The following is a 22,490-nucleotide window of genomic DNA, read 5'->3' on the forward strand; positions in this document are numbered from 1 at the left end:
AAATTACTGCGGTTCATAAGACCTGTATCCTCCAGGAAATATTCACCTTTTAATGCCTTCTTAAACTCTGCCCAACCTGCATGTGTTTCTTGAATTTCTGAAATTTGGACTTCAAGAGTGCGCACCACGATCCGCAAGAAGTAGCGGCTCCAAACATCTTGAGAAACCCCAAAAAACTTCATCTTTTCTTCATACAAATGCAGGTAAGTTGACACTTGTTGGCCGTTAAACTGCTTCATCTCCTGTTGGACAGCTTTCAAGGCATCCATGGCATCACTATCACGTTTCGCGTGAGCTTGCTGCTGCATATAGGTTGTAAATGACTGAAACAGGTTCTTCATGACATTGTCATCTATCATCTCTTCTTGTGAGTCTCCCATCTTGTTGAAAAGTGACGCAGCACTTTTACATCGGGTTCACCAGAAATGTCGTAGATTTTGTGTAAGGGCAACTGAACTTCGGAGTTCAAGTTGCAACAAGTGAAGAGACTAACAAGAAGAAATCGAATTTTTGATGCCAAAGTTCACTATATTCCTTGTCAAGTGAGTTACATGAAGTTCATGTTCAAAAAAATCTGAAGTATATCATAAACTGTTTACATTCAGGTGTATGATGACAGTTACATTGAACAGAATAATGGGCATTAACTAATAATCCAGTCAAGCATGTCCTTTAGTGTAGAGAACCATTTGTTGTACAACACATCTGATTTCTGATGCTCTCAGAGGTTTCTATCAAATACGAAAAACCAGTAATTTATGGGATCTCAAAGCAGTTTCTTAGCAGTAGGAAGAAAAATGTTCTTCACATCAGCATGTACATTCTGTAACTTGGCAGTTGCCTGATCAGCAGAAGATTTCAGAAGATCCAGAGAGCTGAAAGGATCTATGTGCTGGAACCTGCAACCCAACTCCCGTTCTAGAGTTTCAAATGTCCACATCTGGAATTGTGTATGCATAAGAATAGCCATTGAAATTTCATGCTGTTCCCCTGTTCTTTGACCATCATAGTTCTGAAAGATGAGAATGTGGAGGATGATGTTGATTATGAACATCTGTTTAGCTTGAATGATGGCTACAGTGGTTTTGATTTGATAGAGCTATGCAAGCAGGCTGCTTATTTTCCCATCAGAGATCTGTTGGAGCAGGAGCAAAGTGGACAATTAACCTGCTAGACCCTGAGATCGCTGCAACAGTTAGATTTCAAAAGAGTGTTGTCTAATGCTCAGACATCAAAAGCAGCTGCATTAGAGTATAATGAGCATAGGAACTAATAACCCGCAGTATGCTTGCCCGCTGTCTCAGATCTGGCATTTTATGGTTTTTCCCGCAACCTGCATTGTCCGCATTGCGAACTCCACGCCCATGGTAGACTTGGACTCTAGGTAGAACTCGTTTCGTGTGAACCGAGACAGAAGATTCAACTTGCCTACCCCCGAGTCACCGATGAGGACAATCTTGAACAAGTAATCATATTCATCATCGGGTCTACGAGGCATGACTGGCGCGCGCGCGCGCTCTCTCTCTCTCTCTGTGTCTGATCGCAGCAAACGGAAGAAGCTCTAGAGGTTTCTGCTGATGCTGATGCGGAGCTTCCGTTTCCCTTCGGAGATAGTACCAAAAGAAAGCTTGATTGGAAAGCCTACTCAGAAAAGGAGAGCCTGGGGAGGTGGTGAAGTTGAACAACAGGTTTGCTGGGTGTTATCCGTATCTCTTCGGATCAATCTGAAGCTCCACTTCTGTTACAAAGTCTTTTTTCTGTGTTGCCAGGTAGTCGTAAGACAATATATAGATTAACAATTTTCTTTGCAAGATTATCAATCTTTCCTCGTCTCTCAGGTGAATAAGTTCGTCTCCCAATATCGCCCTGTGCAGTCCCCAAACTGTTTGAATCCTTGAGATACCCAAAAACGGTTCAGACCCCCCAAAATTAGTCTCCCCTTCTCCTCTTTTAGTTGAGCTTAAAAAAAACTCCTCTTTGACAAGAATAACTCTCATTTCTTTACACCCATAGGAGATCTATGCACCAACTTTGATTTTGACCTTGAGGACTAACGTAGGGTATCTTTGGAGTCATCAATTGCCCCATTAACAGTCAACTTCGAGATGGGTGATCTACGCACAAACTTCAACTTCGGCCTTAAGAACTGGATGGCAAAATGCTATCTCGGTGCTTCACTAGTGCTTTACTCGCTTAAGCAGCTTTTGAGAGACTTCCTTCAACTCTATGTCATGGGAACTTTTGAACTTAGATGATTGGCTTCCACAAAGCTTCCTTTGATTTCACAATTCCCTGCACTTTTCTTAGAGATCATCATTGAAATTATCAGCTTGATAATGTCCTTTGGTATCAGTTTTTTCATATTTTTCTAACACACACACATCATGCATCCAAACAGAATCACACACACACACTAGTGGAATATATACATTGGATGCGGGTTATCGTGATGCATCTATCACACACACAATGAATCACACGCAGAAAATAACACAAATGCACAACAAAAGAAATGGAGGTGTATACGGCTCGGATGCGAAGCAGCACGATATCGTGGCAGACTTGTGATTGTGAGAGGTGCCAAGGCTGGCAGTCTCTACCCCTTGATTGTATCAAATTCTTCCCTTGATCATGTTTTGTCTGTGGGTTCTATCCCACATGTATCTCTTTGGCATGTCCATTTAGGCCATATGTCTCTGAAGGGAATGAAAATGCTTTCGGGTTTGCAGTACTTACCGCCCCTTGATTATGCATGTTTTGATTCATGTGAGCATTGCCTTTATGGCAAGCAGACTAGGTCTACGCATAAGAAGTCTGGTAGGCCACGCATGAGTGAGCCCTTGGCATTGGTACATTTGGATGTTTGTGGGCCCATGCCTTGTCAGTCTATGGGTGGTACAAAGTATTTTGTTATGTTCATAGATGATTTATCACGAAAAGTTTGGGCTTATCCCATTAAGATGAAATTTGATGTCTTGGCATTGTTTCAGAGATGGCTTGCATTGGTTGAGAACTAGTCTCGGTATAGGCTAAAATGCCTAAGGACAGATAATGGGGGTGAGTATGTCTCACATGCTTTTGAGTAGTTATGTGATGAGAGGGGTATTAAGCGTCAGTTGACTGACCCCTACACCCCCCCAGAATGGTTTGGCTGAGCGGATGAATAGAACCATCCAGGAGCGTGTATGCAGCATGCTTAGCCATCCAGGCCTACCACCACAGAGCTTTTGGGCTGAGGCAGTTAGTACAGCTATGCATGTCATAAACAGATCACCCTCTAGTGGTTTGGATTTCCATTTGTAGAGGAGGTATGGATTGGAAAACCTCCCTCTTATGTGCATCTCCGTGTCTTTGGATGTGAGGCATTTTGCCATGCGCCTACGGACAAGAGAAGTAAGCTAGATCCCAAGAGCGTCAAATGCATTTTCCTTGGTTATGGGGATGCCGATGAGATGGGTTACCATCTCTGGGATCCGCAGGCGCGGAAAGTCATCCGTAGTCATGATGTAGTCTTCCATGAAGACAAGATGCATAGGCAGCCTGAGAGAGTTGTTGAGATCCGCATGGTCGTATTTCAGGAGGAGTTGAGAGCTCTTGCACAACTAGTTGGTCAGCCTACATGCGCAGCAGATGCTTATGGTCACGGCATTGGATAGGCAGGTGGGCAGGCAGCAGAGCCTGGTCTACTAGAGACAGATGTCCACCAGATAGATTTTAGCCCTCAATGCATTATGTCTTGGTTACAGATGTAGGAGAGCCTTTCACTTATGATTAGGCTATATGCGCAGGGGTGACAGTCACTCCTGGGAGACGGCTATACAGTCTGAGATAGACTCCTTGCATAAGAATGACACTTGGGATTTGGTTTCCTTGCCTACGGACAAGAAGACTTTGCGATGCAAGTGGGTGTACAAGCTAAAAATTGCCCTGTACACCCCAAGCCGGCATACAAGGCTAGAGTGGTAGCAAAGGGTTTTAAGCAGGAGCATGGTGTGGACTTTGATGAGGTCTTTTCTCCTGTGGTTAAAATGACCACCCTGCGCTTAGTCTTGGCTTTAATTGCTCAGCTTGACTTGGATTTATACCAAATGGATGTCAAGATGGCTTTCTTACATGGGGACTTGCATGATGAGATTTATATGAAGCAGCCTAAGGGCTTTGCAGAACCTGGCAGGCAGCACCTAGTGTGCAAATTGAAGAAAAGTCTTTATGGCTTGAAACAGGCACCTAGGGAGTGGTATCATAAGTTTGATGCCTTTATGCAGTCACAGGGCTATAGCTAGAGTGCTATGGATCCGTGTCTTTACATGAAGAAAGCCCGTGATGGTTCTTTATTGATTTTGGTACTCTATGTGGATGATATGCTGATAGTAGGGAAAGCTCATGATGAACTAGATGCTCTTAAGGCTCAGCTCAAGAAGAGCTTTGAGATGAAAGATCTGGGACAGACCGCTCACATACTTTGTATGCGCATTAGACGTGACAGGCATCAAGGACTCCTCTACTTGTCCACAAGGAGTACATTCATAAAGTCCTTTACTACTTCCGCATGCAGGTTGTAAAGCCTATTGGCTTTCCATTGCCTTCTTATGTGAAGGTATCACATGCTGATTGTCCATAGATAGATGAGCAGAGGGCCAAGATGGCCAAGATTCCCTATGCATCCGCAATGTGCAGTCTTATATATGCCATGATAGCCACTCATCCAGATATTGCCTTTGCAGTTGGTGTTGTGGCACGCTATATGGCTACACCTGGCAAGAAGCATTGGGATGCCATGAAGGGTATCATGAGGTACTTGAAGGGCACTGCAGATATGTGCATATGCTATGGCGGCCAGGATACAAGAGTCGTGGGGTACACTGACTCTGATTATGCAGGACATGCAGATAGTAGAAAGTCCACTTTCGATTATGTATTCACCTGCACTGGAGGTGCTGTTTCTTGGATGTCCAAGGTGCAGAAATGCACGGCCCTTTTTACTACAGAGGCCGAGTATGTTGCAGCCCTGAGGCTTACAAGGAGGCCATTTGGTTGGGTCATTTAGTTTTTCTGACCTTGGTATTGATGCTATCCCTACACTGCATTCGGATTCTATGAGTGATATTTAGTTAGCAAAGAATTCGGTCTTCCATGCGAAGATGAAACACATTGAGGTGAGGTATCACGTCATACGTGGGTCGTTGAGGACAAGTCTGTTGATCTTGTTAAGATCTCAACTGACAAGAATCCTGCAGATCTGCTCATGAAAAGCCTCTCTACAGAGCACTTTTCCTTCCTGTTGTACCTGTGTACATGGGCGTGGGAGGTTGATGGGTGTGGGATGAGATGACGTCTTTCCTTATCCTGTTGTACCTGTGTACATGTTGTACTGTCTTTTTTTCTTTTTCTTTTCACTCCTCACTAGGAAAAAATTCACCTTTAAGTGGGAGGTTGTTGGGGTAAAGGCGCCTCTGCCTAGCCGCCCGTGTATTACTACACTGACAGTCACCGCCACTGCACACTGCAGGTGGCGGGCGCCCGTCACCGTCACTTTATTCTTTATTCTTTTAGTGACAATTTGAATAAAGGAAGGCCCGGTCACACATTGTGACTGCTGGAGTTCCTATTTCTAGTCTCTCTCTTTCTTACTCTTGCTCTCCCGCCATAACTCTCGAGTCCAACCTTCGATCCGTCGCTCCCTTTCACCACAGATCGTCTAGGGTTTGGACAATTCAGGGAGATATGACCCTTTTCTCCACACCTATAGTATTCCACCTTTGATCTCTAACCACCGCCAGACTGTCGTCCCCTGTAACTTTGAGAGGGAAATCTCCTTGGACCAAATTTCCTAGGCTCTGGTCCAATATCTTGTGTTGTCATTTTGGACTCTAGCAAGTTGAATCATGCATTTTCATCCTTCTGTCTTCGTTCATGCATCTCTTTCAAAGAGAAAATATCCTTTGTATGGTTCTTCCACAAATAATAGGAATAGAAGGCTCTAGGAATGGTTGGTTTTCGGGTACATTCAGTGGCTAAATGTCCCGCTTGATGACACTTTCCGCACCATGTATTAGAGCGCATCACATCTCTCCCAGCTCCCGTAGGAGTGGATATATTGGTGGATTCACCTTCAGCATCTGTAGGTTGCTCTGTAATCACATCCATAAGCTCTTTCTTGATACTTGTGACTAAATTGGATAAGTAGTCCTTCAGATTTTCACCTCCTGAAGTGCTTGTAGTAGGGTTTTGGGAAGCTTCTGTAATTACTGCATACATTGGTTGGGTTGATCCAAAGAGTCCTCTGTTTTGATTCTACTTCAAAGAACATGTTGAGACTTGGGGTTGTTGATTCCAGTTGGTAGGGTTCCACTGTTGTTGAGTCGCCATTGGAGGAACTGTTTGAGGCAACTGTTGTTGTGGTTGATTGAGGCATTGTCGTCTATGGTGAACACAGTGGATTAGGTGCATTATACTGCGGCACTATTTGCATCTTGGGATAGGGGTAGGGAACTGTCCCTGGGACTACATTTGGTGGGTATACCATTCCTGGCATGGGAGGAGGTAAGACTCCTCTTCCTGGATTCATTGACAGCCTTGCTTTAACTTCGTCATACAATCTTGCACCTTCCACTGCAGCTTGCAGATTGACTGTCTTCTTAATTCCACTGATGATGTCTGAAAACTTCTCAATGAATACCAAATCTTCCATGGATAGTCATTCTCTCTGTTTTTTCTCTTCAGTTTGTTTCCAAACAATTTGCCACCAAGATGCAAGTTTCTGCTGGTTCAACAGGAAGAGGAAACAATCCATCACATGGAGCATGCATCATGATGGTAATATGTTTTTGCCATTGTGGGATGAACTTCTTGTGGAAAGTGGCTTTGATAACAAGAATCTCCAACTCTTCAGTGGAAGAAGAAACTTTGCAAGCATCCATTGGATTCTCCTCTTCTTGGCAATGCCATTTCCTTCATTTTCAGCCTCTTTTGATGCTTGTTGATGGCAAGTTTTCCCCAGATGCGCACCAAAAGCATGGATCCCCAAGAGGAACACCAAGGAAAAGGGGATTCTACTACAAGAAAATCATCTTGTAACATCAATAAGATTTTATTTCATTCTTTTGATAACCAAAACAAAGAAAACATCAATTCTTTATGCAACATCATAGTAGATATCTCCCACGGATTTTATAGAATCAACCCTAATCTTCAACATCTTCATAGAATCCATCAATAGAACAAAGAACATAAAGGAATACACCATTTTGTAATGGAAATAAATCACATAGTATTCATCTTCAATGTCTTCATAGTTTTCTCTCTCAATCTCTCATATACAGTTACACTGTTTTGATAAAATTGACTATCTCTGGCTCTCTCTCTCTCTCTCTCTCTCAATAGTACATTATCTCCTCACTAAAATACTCTAATAATGACTCTCAATAATCCTTCTTAGGTCGTGGATGCACCTCCCAAGAGGTATGTCTGATGTGAAGAGGCACCGGAGCCACTACAGTGTCTCTTCATAGCTCACTACTGTCACTGCCAGTCCAATCTTCTCTTCAGTCTCTTTAGCAGCTGCTTCTTCCATTTGTTTTAGCTCTTTTGAACTTAGATTCATCCTTTCCAAAAGTTAGAAAACTTTCCCAAATTTACAATACATTCTACAGAACACTTATAGAAGATCTACAGAACAATACAGAATAGGAATAGAGTAGATACAGAAGCTCTACAGAAGGTTTACAGAGAGTTATAGCAGGTCATCAGAGAATATCAAATCCTCATAACTCATACTAAAACCATTCCAAACTATCAAAAACTATTCAATAAGCTTCCAAAATATTTCAACCTTCATCAATCATCAATCCATGCTTCACATAGAAGAAAATCAAAACAAAACAAAAGCTATACAGAAGGTATACAGAGCCAATCAGAACCTCAACAGAACATATCAGAACATCACAAAGCTTCATATCTCCACTAAAAATCATCATGAGCTTCCAAAATATAATCAATATCATCCAAAACACTCTCAAACACTTCAATTAACAACCATACATCACTCTAAATCCATCAAAAATCAATCATTCAGACCTCAAAAACAATAAAAATCAATCAAACTTTTTGTCTTTTTCAACTCTCAACACTATTTTTGTAAGAAAAAAAACATATACTAATATATCCACCTCATCAAGTTTCAATATGCTTGTGCATCGGCTTGACTTTGCTCGCTTTCTTTTTGTTGTAGGATTTCTTATAGAGTTCATGGCTAGTGTGTATTTACTTGCAAGTGCATCCTTATGCTTTACTTGAAACCAATGTACTTCTATGGAGCATATCTTACCTAAAGTATCATCCTTCTTAACTTCCAAAACTTTTAGTATCCAAAATGGATGACCCATCTCATCATTCTTAGCTAGTGTTGCCACAAGTGAGCCTACCTTAATATCATTAATATCACCATGTCATATTCCTTGTAGCTTCTCAATTGTTTTTCTTGATCTTCTACTACCAATATATATTTTTCACTCCTTAGGATGTAAGATCTCTAGATCCCCTTTGGCATTTGTACATTACTCCTTGTAAGAGGATTTGCAGTACTCAAACTTTTAGGCCATGCAAAAGCTTTTTTTAGATGCCAATCATTATTTTGTATTTTTGTAAGTATTTTCTCTTGGTCTTGAAAAAAATTGTCACACCAAGTCACATCCTATGTGCCTACATACTTTCTTGATTTTTCAATTAACTACTTTCGTTCTTATATACATTTGGTATGGTCGATCTCTCATCCCTTCTTGGATGCTTCTTTGCCTTCTTTGATGGAATCCAAGGGTACTTGTTTTGCTACAAGCATTATAGTATCTAGATATATCTCAAGAGCCTAAGTTCCCTTGAAGGCAATCACTTCTTACTAAAAGAGAATTGCTTCCCATCTACCACCTTTCTCTTTTCTCTTTATTAGAAATGCATGTTGGAAGCTAAGCTCATTTAACTTGTGTAAAGATTTTACCATTTTCTCTTTTGAGCCATATGCAAAAAACTTGAAGTCATATGTTTCTCTTAGGTGCATGACAACTGGTTTTGGTTTGTAAGCATCCTGTATGATATACATCATTTTAGGCAAGCTAAAAGCATTGTGTCAAGATAGTCGCTTAGCAAATGTGGTGAACATTTGATCAACATGATCATTTGTATGACCCACCATTAAAAAAGTCACTTTTAATTTTTTAAATACCCCCATGTGTACAAGTATATTGAGGTAGCCCAAAACTATCTGTTTTTTGTTCTCTCTTACTGTGTTATTCAACTGCAAATAAAGAATAACTGGTAAAGTACCCTCCCACAGCTAGAGAGTATAATGTTCAAAATTGTGATCGTAAGGTTAGGATCATTATGAACATTTGGATAAGTAAAGAATACTCTAGGATGAACTCTTCCATGGTACACAAGGCATCCCACTAAATGCACTTGTACAAGAGTTTCTTCAGTAATATCCTTTGAAAGATGAGAAAAATGAGATAAGCATGACTTTTTCTGGTCCATGCCATCAATGACAAGTCCAATATATCTTTTTGGTACAACAAAACACTTAAACTTATAGTTCTTGGACTTGTTTCTCTCTATTGATTGCTCTTCCTAATGAATTTGTAGTGCTTTCTTTGCCATCACAAGCTCCTTGTTATCTCTGCATTCTTTCATTGAGCTTTTAAATTTGCATATATGCTACATACTCCCATTCTAACTTTCCTTGGGATTGATACATTATTGAAGAATGACTTCCACAATCTGGTGAAATGTGGATAGCTAACAAATTTGTCTGCATTTTGAAGCGTAGCTTGCTTGTAGATGGAATATACTTCAATCTTAGTAAAGTTATTTGCAAGATGTAACCTTGTAGTTGTTGTCATAACTTCACAATGTGCCTTAAAGTACATTTTCATCTAAGAAATCGCAACCTTGCCAAGAGGACTAATGATAACATTTGGCTCAAGTTTGTATTCATAACATTTAGAAATTCTGCATTTGACTCTTTCAAGATGAGTATTGCCTATCCTCAAGCCTCTTTTAAATGTTGTCCTACAAACTATCGTGTTACAAAAACAATACTCAAACTTTCCAAATACCCATGCTATCAACATTGATGAATGAAAAGCATCCTGTGGACTATATGTCAAAGAAAACGAATGCAGTCAGAGTGCCTTCAAATTTTTATAACCATATGTAGCAAGACAATTCTTCTAGCAACATTCACATTGTAATTCATACTTGATTTGTGAATCAACACTTACAAGTGATCTAGTACACTCCATACTATAATTTTTTCTATTCTTTTAAAAATGCATAAAATTTTTACCACCACATTCTTCTTGCATGCATGAAACGTCTTCAAATGATTTGTGATGTTGATAGTATGAGTGATCTACATGTTTTGATGATTGCACCTATGTATCACTTAGGGAACCTCTAATGTCCTCCAAAGTATTAGGATCAAATGAATCAAAGGACAAGTGATCTTGTTCTTTGACAATATTCACATCATTTTTCTTTGTAATGTGGGTGAGGTTGCATGTACTTAATAGGATCTCCATGTCAAAGGATTCAAAATATAGAGCATTAGATCCGTCATAGGAATCAAAAGACAAAGTATTCATTCATACAAGAGAAAAGATACGGTGTAGATTCTAGTAGGAGAATTAGAGGAAATGCTTGAGAATAATACTATAACTCATTGACAATAGCAAAGTGGAATAATATGCATGATGGTCTTTTATGAGGAGAGTAGTTGAGGTAAGGGTTACGTTAGGGTTAGGGTTAGGGTTAGGGTTAGAGTTATAGGCTTTGGGTTAAGTCAGGCATAGGGCTTAATGTAAAGGTGTCCTAGGTTTAAGGACTTGCTAGGTTGAATTTTTTTTAAAAATAAGAAGGGATGCATATCTCATTTCTATCATTTGCAAGCAATAGATCAATAAGCTAGAGCAGAGGAGTATTGTAGAAGGAGCAAGACCAACCCACACAAATCTAGCGCAATAATCTTGTAACAACAATTAAAAATGCCAATGTAAGTGATTTTTGGCTAGTGTTAAAAGTTTTCAAAAATATTCCTTTTATTGAAATGATAAATTATCAAACATTTTCAAGCAACAAATTGAGTTGTAAGAGGTATAGATAGTTGGATTTTATAGGCCTTCTATTTAGGTAATGAGTCAATCGGATTCAATGCATCAAGTTATAGTGAATATAATCAACATGTTTGATCACTCAAAAAAGAAAATTTCCTAAGACTATAGAGAGCTTGATATACTACATTAATGTTCTAGGAAACTTTTAACTTCTTAAAGACAACTTGATGGATTATATTGAACTTTTTCAATATATCCCCCAACATGATGCAATGCATCAAGTTTGAGTAGAGATATGTTATAATGTCTAGTTTTACTTGATTTAGTGTAACTCTTAGAAATTATGTTAATACATTGGTGTACTTGATATAATGTACAACCTAACACAAATATTCTACCAAGTTTTGTTCCTACTTAATGCATTACATCAAGTTTCCTTGAAATTTTATTAAATATTGTAGCCAACTTGATGCAATGCATCAAGTTACCTAGGATTTTTGTCAAATTTTCATTTGATTTGATGTAGTGCATCAATTTTACCTAGTCTTTGTATTAGTTTTGATTTGGTACAGTGCATCGTGTTTCAATTTTTAAAAATTTGTTTCTAATGTCATATAGTGCATTAAGTTGCTTAGAAAGTTAGTTAAATTTTTGACTAAGTTAACTTTTCTAGAGTTGTAGCTAATATTTTGGATATGTTGATGTTGTGCATTGAGTTCACTTGATATTTATATCATTTTTTATCCTGCTTGATACATTGTATCAAGTTTCTTAGAGAGTTTGCTAATTTTCTAGCCAAGTTGATGCAATTCATCAACTTTGTTAGAAATTTAGCTAATTTTTCGACCAAGTTGATGTAATGCATGAAGTTTCTTATAAAGTTTTCTAATTTTTTGGCCAAGTTAATGCAATGCATCAAGCTTTTATTACTAATATTTTTATCGAAGTGATGTGATGTATCAAGTCTTGTTAAATTTTAGCTAATATTTTTTACTTGATGTTGTGTAGTAAGTTTACTTAAATTTCAATATAATTGTTTTTTCTTACTTGATGCAATGCATCGAGTCTCCTTGAAATGTTATTATCTTTTCAACTATATTGATGTAATCCATGAAGTTTTGATGTAGTACATCAAATTAACTTTAGTTTTAAATCATTTTAATTTGCCACACTTGATGAAATATATCAAGTTTATAGTAAGCTTGATACAACAGATAAAGTTTCCTATAAAGTTTTCTTTTATTTTAATAATTTGATTGTAGTACACAAATAATTCATTCTAATTATGTTCTCTCAATTGTATTATAATGCATCAATAGTCTAGTAGTGGAGTCAAATATTAGTTCATCATGTTTTTTTCTCTCTTTTTATAACTATCACCAAGAGGGTCCATGGGGGCAATTGTTATAAAAAGATATTTTGATGTAATTTTATTGAAATTTAACGATGATATTTGATGTAATTTTTTGAAAACAAAATAAAATTTTTAAATTTCCATTTCATTCTTCTTTTTTGCTTTTTCATTGTCCTTTCTTGCACTTTTCTCTCCAAGTTTGAAAAGTGGCAAATCTTAAAAATTTTCGGACCAACTTGATGATGTTGTGCATTAAGTTTGCATTGTTGGGGCAAGGTTTTTGAAAAGGTATTCAAAATCGCAAGTTTTTCCAAGAAAGTTGATCTAGCATATCAAGTTCTCTTCCTTGCACGTTTGGTTCTTTGTTGCACCTAAGAAGTAAGGTTTCGCACTTCTTTTCTATCATTATTGAGATCGTCATGCTCAAATTCATTAGAATGATCATATCCAACTATAGTCATCACGATCAATACCACATCGCAACTGTTGACACTATCATTTCAACAACCATGGTTGCTTTGAAATGCATCACAGTTATCGTCAATAATTATGGCAATTCTCAAATACATTACATCAATCCACACATCATTCTTTCATGCTAAGCTAGAAGAGTTGTCACCTTGCTTGTGGACTACCCATGGAGTTTCTCACTTGTTTGTGATGATGAATGCTGCCCTAAATATGTCATTATCACTTTCAAGTTATTGGATGCTAAGGAGATAATATACTTATAGTATTATATGTAGACTTTATTCCCCACCTTGCTATTACTGTGTATCAATTCTATTATGACTTTGCTATCTATGATTCACTTGTAATCCAAGTGCTTTTAGATTTATTAAGCATCCTGATTGGAATAATTATAGTTTTTTCTAGATTCATCCATACAATTATGGTCATCGTCAACTCTCATCCTATTCTCTTTTATGGTTTGGATTTTGATTACCATTTCACTATGCAATTCACAATAAGTCTAAGGTTGATTATGCTATTACAATTGTTCTGATTGTGGACTATGATGGTTATGATCATATTAATGATATTGATAACCATGATCGTGATTGATATACAAACGATTGTGATCACAGGCATGATGATCTCAAAGTTGATACATTATCGATATTACATGAATATAGTTTTTGAAGTTTTCGATCTATCGCTTATTATAGCCTTGATCAATCAAGATAATCTCTCTTTTCTTTATCATTGGATTCGTTTAAGGGAGTATTTCAAAGAAGCTATTTTCTTCTTGTGAGTATTTTACTATATTGTGTTCTATTGTTATACAAAGCAAATGACATAGACAAATTAGGGCAAAGCACGAAACACAAGAGCTTGGGATAAGGTACACATGGATTTTTTTGGCTTTACTTAATTGTACTTTTAATGTAAAATTACAAGTTGAATATCGATAATTTTTAATAAGTTAAAAAATAATTATAATTATATATACATATAACAATCAGACCTTTTGTTTCTATATTTTTGTGAAAATTTTTATCTAATATATTAGTCATTACATATCCAAGAATTGCTAAAATATTAAAGATTTATTATATATTATATTGCATCATACAAAATATTAGAGTATTTTTATAAGATTTTATATTCTAGTTCATAAATTTTGTGTATTTTCCATTTGAATTGATAAAGTACATTTGATACATAAGTAATCTATACATCTAGTACGTGTATATTGTACAAAATGCATATTTTATCTCCAATTTGATGTATTACATCAAGTTTCATTTATAATTGATCGTTTACAATGACATTTCATGTTGTGCATCAAGTCATGTTGTGATTCATGTGATTTTCATTCTCCATTTGCTGGTGCAAATGCATCAATAGGGGTTGAAAATTGTGATAAAATTTTCACCCACTTGATGCAATGCATCAAATGGTTGATGCAATGCATCAAGTGGGGTTGAAAGTCATGATAGTTCATTATCTTTTTGATACAATACATTAAGTTTGTATAAATTTGTGATTATACAAAGTTGATGCATTGTATCAAGTTGGTATGATTTTTCATTTTAATTTTATATTAACTTGATGTTCTATATCAAGTTAGTGTGATTTTCTATTTTAAATCTATACAAGCTTGATGCAAAGTATGAAGTGGGATTGACAATTGTGATACTTTATCAAGTTGGTATATATTTGGAGTAAACTTTGTATAATTCTTTTTCAATTGATATAGTGCATTGAGTTGCTATCATAAATGAAAGCACTTTGCTTGAACTTCGTAGCATGAATAAATTGACATTTGATACTATGGATTTTTTCTCTAATAGTTCATGCATTGAATCAAATAGCTGACTTCTATGCTCCTATTTTCATCTAGAATTTTTCCTCTTTCCTATGAGTTTATATTTTACTTTGTGTTAGTGAGGTACTCAATAGAATGCATCTAGTTTGTTGCAACTAGCTCAAACTTTAAGCACAATGTGTCACTAACTTCATGTTATGTATCACCTTCTTTCCCTTTTTATAATTTTTGTCATGGACAAGATGTAAAAAGAGAGTATCAAGAAGTTCAAGAAGACATGAGAGTATACTCTTGAAGAGGATACCTCTAGTCCATTTGATTCTCCTCCCCCCACTATTATGATGAAGAAGGGTAGTAAAGTTTAGGTTGAGAAAGGTGGTGAGAGAGATCATGGTGGAAAATTGGGTAAGCCACTAAAGTATCAAACCCTTGGCAAGAGAGCACTATTTCTAGGTGTTGCTTCTATTGGACAAAGTAAGACCATATAAGCATCAAGGCAGAAGAATAATGAAGGACTTGAGGACCAACCCTTAGGTGTTCAATAGTAACCTCCTCTGCCATCAAAGTCCTCATATATAAAATTAAAACCTAAACATGATCCCGAAATACCTACAATTGTAGAGTCCAAATTTGACTCTTTGACATTAGATTATAGTTCCAATAGTGAGGAGGAGTCAATGTAGCCTTGGACAAAGAAAACTATTTGATTTATTGAGAAGCCATGACAAGTTGGGGTATCTCTTCTTGCAGTTGAAGGGCCTTCATCAAAGGATGTCACACGAGAGTACCCTAATCATGAATGGTGTTTATCATATCCCTCCCAAGGAAATCTTATTTTGTGCCTTGTAAGAAATCCTAGGTTGAAGATGTTATCAACTAATAAGCCAAAGCAATGTGGAAAGGTTACGTCATGTAATTATGTAGATCCGGATAGCTCCATGGTTTACTTGACAGTTTCTAATGGTTCAATGGTCCAAGATTTTGGCTTGGATGAAACAAAATAAGTTAAAACTAAGTGTAATGCAAGGCCTTTGAGAGATGAAATTTAATAAGAAGAAAACTGTATTGTGGCATTGTCTTCTTTTATCCAAGGTAATGTCTTGTCACATGTTATACTTGTATCTCAAAATTCTATTCAAACCAAAGAGATCTTTGATCCTACAGAAATCAAGACTAGTGGGAGAGAAGGTAGTAGCCCTATACAAAAGAAGAGGAGTCCACCAAGGCCAATAACTCCATCAAAGAAAGACCACAAAAGAAATCTAAGAAACAGGTGCAACTTGAGCCAAGTACTAGTGCTGATTCTGAGGAGTTCAAGGATGAGTCAACTGTTTAAGGAGAGGAACTCATAATGCCAAGTGGTGAGCTTGAATCAAGTATCTTACCTTTAGAACAAAATATTCTTATAAGATATATAAAAGAACATAAGCTTATTAGAGATAATTTCAACTCCCTTCCAATCATGCAAATACATCGTGACCCCATAGATGAGAATATTGGGCTTAGACCATTAGAAGTGTAAGAACCCATTGAGGACATGTTAGTAACTTGAAGAGAAAAATGAAAATAAATATTTATGCTACAATTTTTCCTTTGGTGATTATGGTGAATCCTTACAAGTGTCCAGAAAAAGAAAACTTTGACATGTCCAAAGTCAAGACATATGACTATTATGTCATAGGTGGCTCACACTCAGATGAAGCAAGAAGGCAACTTCTAAAAGAGTATCCTTATATACATCACTTTAAATATGATGAGTGTAAAGTGTATGCAAGATTGAGTTTTAAAAAAGTGAAGCTTTTGGCTTGGGATCACAATAACGACAATGATTTTAGGAGAAAAATGTCATTCATTGAGCAAATAGATTTTTTCATACAGAATATGAGTAAATACAAAAGTATGGGAAGGTAGACATGAATCTTAGAAGACTATGCTTAATAGAGGTTGTTGTGGTACTTGATGAGAACTCAAAGACAAAGGGGTTTTGTAAGCATGATCCAATGTCCAAAATTTACATTTAGAATGGGCCAATTTTGGGATTTATAGGATCAAATATTTTCCATGTGGAAATATAAGCAATTAAAAGGTCATAAGTTAAAGAAGGCTTGGGATTATGCAAATGTAATTTTGAAGGAAAAGTCTAAGAAGATAGATGTATCCATTGAAGAGTTTGTTAATGATATGAAGTTGTTACTTATTGAGTTAGTTGTAATGGAGCTTTTTTGTAGAGATGCAGGTTGAGAGAGAGAAGAGATAGAGACACACGATTTGTGGTACTAAAGAGTGTACCTCAATAGTGATTTTAGATAGGTATATGTACTATGTATAGCATGGCCCTTACAGGTGGGCACGGGCATTGCTCTTTATCTCAATAACCTCCCCCCTAAAGGCAATGTGCCCAAAGGTAGAGGAAAAGAATCAACTAAGTCTAAGTATGTACAAAGCTGAAGACACTATACATATTCAATACCCATCATCTGCCGGCAATGGGCAAACCTCTCTATTGGAAAACCTTTCATGAGAAGGTCTACAAGGCTATCATCAGTGCACCTTGACCAACTCAATGCTCTTGCTATCAAGTACCCCTCTAATGAAATGATACTTCACTTGTATGTGTTTTGTCTTTGCATGAAAGACAGGGTTCCGTACTAACATAATAGCACTGTGACTGTCACAGTGGAGGAAAGGAACCTCAATAATCCCAAGCTCAACAACCAAATGTGACTGCCATAAGGTCTCTTTGCATACCTTAATGGTAGTTACATACTATGCCTCCATAGTAGACAATACAACACACTTCTACAGCTTGGATATCTAAGAGACAGATCCCCTTGTGAAGTAAACACATACCCTGTAGTGGATTCCTACAGTCCACATGTCCAGCATAGTCTACATCTGTAAAGCCAACGACATATGTCTTTTGCTTACCAAAGCAGAGGCATAAATCCTTTGTGCCCTTGAGGTCTCTCATAATACCTTTCACTACTTCACAATGCTTCTTGCTGGGGTTTGCCATGTACATACTACCATGCCCACTACAAAGGCAATGTTAGGACTTGTAGCAACCATAGCATACATCAAACTACTAACGACTGAAGCATATAGAATATTGTCCATTTCAACCTTCTTATCATTAGATCATTGAGTTTCACATATCGAGGCAATGGAACTCCGATTGCTTTCCCCCTCCATATTGAAACGTTGCAAAATCTTGGATACACATTAGGAAAAAAATGAACTCACAAATGGGCCCTTAAAAATAATATAATTTAAGATGTGGGCATTTTGGATTGTCCAATAGGAAGGTTAGATGTTGACATCCATGGAGGTGAATCTTCTCTCTCAAATCTTGGGTTTTTTATTAAAAAAAGGGATAGTGGCAGATTTAAAAAAAGAGATAATGAATAGTACACAAAATTTGAGTTTTTCTCACATCGTATGTCCCCCCCTTTTTTGGAGAATTTCCAATTTTGGTTTTTTCCCTCTCACGAAATCAGTTTGATCCAAAAGTTGAGAAACTAACCACTTTCCCTCTCTTCTCTATACTGGTGAATTTTCATCTCCATTGAAGCTCCTTGGTGAGAGTAACTAGGGTTTTGAGCGTTTTGCTTACCTCTGCACTTTCTTCTCCATATAGCTCCAAATTTTGGGCAAAACATAGGTGCCCATCTCTCTTTGCATTTTCCCTTGTTAGCTATTTTTTCAATAGGATTTGATGTCATTTCTTACTGTTATTATTGTTTTATTGCAGAGGTTGTTTTGGGTAGGAGGTAGGGGTGCTCATCTCTCTCTCTCTCTCTTCTTTTTCCCTCTCTCTATGTGTTGTTTCTCTTTTATGTTGTGTTTTCTATAGAATTTGATATTGGTTCTAATTGTTGTTTTCTTGCAGATTTTATTTGGAGCAAGAGACAAAGTCGTTAATCTCTCTCTCTATTTGGTTTTTTTTGTTGCTACCTTTTCAATACAACGTGATGTTAGTTTTAAACTTTGTTGTTGTTTTATTGTAGAGATCATTTTAGGTGACATTGCATAAGTTCTCATCTCTCTCTCTCCCTCTCTCTTTCTCTCTCTATGTTTCCTCTTTTTTACTATTTTTTCAGTATACCTTCATGTAAATACTAACTCTTGCTATTGTCTTTTACAGAGATCAATTTGGGCAAGATTGGATAGGTGCTCGTTTCTTTCTCTCTCCCGCATACTCACACACTCTCTCTTTCTTCCTCTTTGCATTTTCCCTTTTCTACTATCTTTACAATAGGGTTTGATGCTAGCTCTAACTTAAGGATCAATTGTTGTTGCAGCACTTAACACAAGGTAGAGCAGAGATTCTGTAGCTCAATTTATGGGAAAATCTGCCATATTTTGTGGTTCCAAAATTTATTCATTTAATTAGTGACTTTTATGTTTGATGGGATTGATGCTTTCTTTTGTCCATCATTTGCAATGGGTTTTGATAAGCAACGATTCAATCTTATCTTCAACAAATCAGCTTATAGGTAAATTGGCCCTATTTTGTGTTGCTTCTATTCATGCATTTATCTAGATATTTTTTGTTAAAAGGAATTCATGCATATATTTTTTTGTACATGCAGGTATTGTACAAGTTTTAGGTGAAGCACATAATTCTCGATCAACTATTTTGATGTGGTGAGTGATTCCTTTGTGCTGGATGATATGGATCTCCTGGAAGTCGATGGTTCAAAAATTCTTTGCTTTATTGGTCTTATGTGTCCATTTGGATATCCATGCCAATTGGCAATGATCCATGAAACTCTTGTATCATGTCATCCATATAACACACAATGTGTTGAGTCATAGAATATCTCAGGTGTTAATCGAATGTGCCTATTAAGATTTGCATGCCATGTGACTGCTATCCTTGTAACAACTACTCTATAATACCCACATTTCATACAATGTATTAAGTCAAATTAGACTCCTATTCATTATAATAAAATTTATTTTGGCAAAATTCTGAGTATTCTTGTAATATTCTTTTTATTATATTTCATGTAAATGGTATGATTAAAGTGATGCCTTGAAATTGAATCTATACTTTGTGTCGATGTACATATCAGATGTGTTTCGATATTGATGTTTTTGTCTATTTACAAAAGTGTAAACATCTCTTAATTCCATGTTGATTTGTATGGCATATTGGTGATTACTAGACAGACTTAAAGTGCTTATTATTTAGGGGTTAATACATACTTCTTTACATCTAATACCTAGGTTATAATGCTTGAGAGAAGAACAAGTATTCTCTCAATAGAAGTATGTAAAAGAAAAGATGAAGAAGGAAATTGGATCACTAATATGTATCATTGCTCGTCTTGGGTACATATGCATCCAAGTATGAAGGGAGCTTTTAGGGTGAAAGCATCTGCAATTGCAGATGTATCAAAGCACTAGAAGTGTAAAATTTTAGCTCTCAAACAAAGGAATGTTGATTCTCACCTTGTAACAGAGGTGTTTGTACAACATGTAATCATGCAAAAACAAATACATATTGCACCCACTATGTCCTTTCAACAAAACATTGCAAACAATAAGTATTTGCAACTCATTGAGAATGATAAATTTCATGATATCTATGTAACTACTTATCTCGTATTTACAACCCTTCAAATTGCTGTGAGTGGAAAAGTGTCAAGAGTTTCACAAGTTCTTTTAAGTGCTACCACCTCGAAATTGGTAGATTGCTCTTTGAGGGGTATACAACTAAGTAGCTGCATAGGACCTTATTTTTTTCTATGACTCCAAGTACATAGTGTCCAAGGGGGATCAAGAATATGGAACCCTTGAGTCTATGCACATATCAAATCTCAATAGCATAGAATGGCCATTGTGTAGTAATGGCATTTTGCACATGTGTAGCACAAAAATTTCAGTAGACATATTGAACTCTATGAAGCCAAGTACCACCTCAAAGAATGTACATCTAAGTTGGTTCATACCAATTGCAATTTTTGCACATATGTTCAAGGAATGTAAGGGTTTGAGACATACAAAAGCACGTACATTATAAAAAGTGGATCAGAGGATTATGTAACAAGGATTCTAGGAAAAACTTGGACATAAAAAATGACTCAAAGTCTTGACACAGTGGAGTGTCGAGTCACAACAAAAAGGGACATGGCTTTCATGTAAAAAATTTATCTCTTAGTTGACTATTATCTTACTTTGGGATGGATTGGCTAACTTTCATTTCCAATTACAAGTACTTAGACTTTATGCCTAGTGTTCAGGTATCGTAGATGGAGGATGCTCAAGGGTAAATGGTTATGCCTTGATCAAGATATGCATGAAAATGCAGTTGTGGATGTTACTGTCATTTGTGATGGTTGTAAGCCCCAAGTGTTGCAAATGGAGGATGATTGGCCCTTGACTATAATGCACTAGAAAATTACAATGTTAATGTAGAATCCACTTGTTAGCTTCTATTTTAAACTAGATGGTAGGAAAATTTGAAGCCAAGCTGAGGATACTATTATCACTGGAAAGTGTGTGGCTCCACATATTTTAGAAATTGTAGAGTCTCCCTAAAAATCCCAACACCACAAGTTGTAATATCCAACACTTGTATTTTTTATTATTTTTTTGCCAATAGAATATTGTCACTTGTAAACTTGTAATATTTAAAATTTATGATATTTATGTAAAATCATACACTTACTGTACACTTTTCACATCAACACATTTACATATGCATGTGAACTTTACAAAGACATAAGTAAAGCCATAACTAAATATTATATGCGAGCAACCCTTAATGGTTTAAAACTTAAGGTTTTTAAGGTAGAACTAGTTTAGTTCTTGTTTCATTGTTTCATTTCACACTTTCTCTCTTCATATCTTTATATCCACCACATCCCTCCTACCTGCTATGATGGATGCTCGTGCACACTTTGATGAGTGGATCCACAAGACTATCTTTGCCAGCCAGGGTGATGATATATTTCAGGTTTTCTCTAAGAACTTCAACCTTGAAAGCGTGCTCTCATCGATGGATCCCCCCTTCAAGTTTTGGAAGACTTTGTGAGTACCATTGCTTCCTACACATACTCCATTGAGGAATCCAACATGATTTGGGTGCCTCTAAAACAACTCATGGTATTTCAGGCAGGGAAGAATCACCAAAAACTAGTGAATAGGTGTCTGGCCCACGTGGATCCTTCACACAGAGTATGCAATGTTCTCATGGGCAGTGCACCAGCTACATCACCTTTGGATCTTTTGGAGTATGATTGCGCATTGGCAATTTACCTCCTTGCATTGGATACACCCCTAGAGGAGGAGAGTGATGAAGATACAACTCCAAAGGCTGTTGCTATCACATACACAGGAGAAGAACCAATTGAAGAGCTCATAAATGTTGAAGAGGGACATTGGGTGGTGGTAGAGCAAGGGTTGGCTCTCATGGTTCTTCAGAATAGCCACAGGACGACAAACCCAACCTTGCCTCCTTGATGCCCATTGAAGTAGATGGTGTACTATCAAATGTGTTGCAATACTTGGAAATGAAGGAAGAAGAGTTATTTTCCATCCTAGTCAGGGATTTGATGGAAGACTTGATCGATTATCATTACATAGATGTGCATCTGACAATGGCAAAGATTGAAAGATATGATGGCACAAGCTTAGATATAGTGAGTGCCATCATAGTAGCACAGGAGCATATTACCCTAGTTGAAGAATATTACCTTGCAGATGCTAAATTTGGAGCACTACAACATGATCTGTTCGGACCAAGTCCCTAGCT

General features: G+C 37.0%; 1 protein-coding gene across 1 annotated transcript; it reads right to left on the reverse strand.

Moving 5' to 3' along the window:
* Positions 1-766: 766 nt before the first annotated feature.
* Positions 767-1,498, reverse strand: LOC148019396 (ras-related protein RABA1d-like). The gene is made up of 3 exons (XM_087701340.1): positions 1,334-1,498; positions 1,168-1,186; positions 767-1,074 (listed from the first exon to the last, which is right to left on the reverse strand). Exons 1-3 carry the CDS (start codon positions 1,496-1,498, stop codon positions 767-769), a joined length of 492 nt encoding a protein of 163 aa, XP_087557466.1.
* Positions 1,499-22,490: the final 20,992 nt, after the last annotated feature.

Source organism: Lygodium microphyllum, chromosome 20, assembly GCF_053477565.2.
Source record: "Lygodium microphyllum isolate KBCC chromosome 20, Lygodium_microphyllum_v1.1.10, whole genome shotgun sequence".
Taxonomy (NCBI): domain Eukaryota; kingdom Viridiplantae; phylum Streptophyta; class Polypodiopsida; order Schizaeales; family Lygodiaceae; genus Lygodium; species Lygodium microphyllum.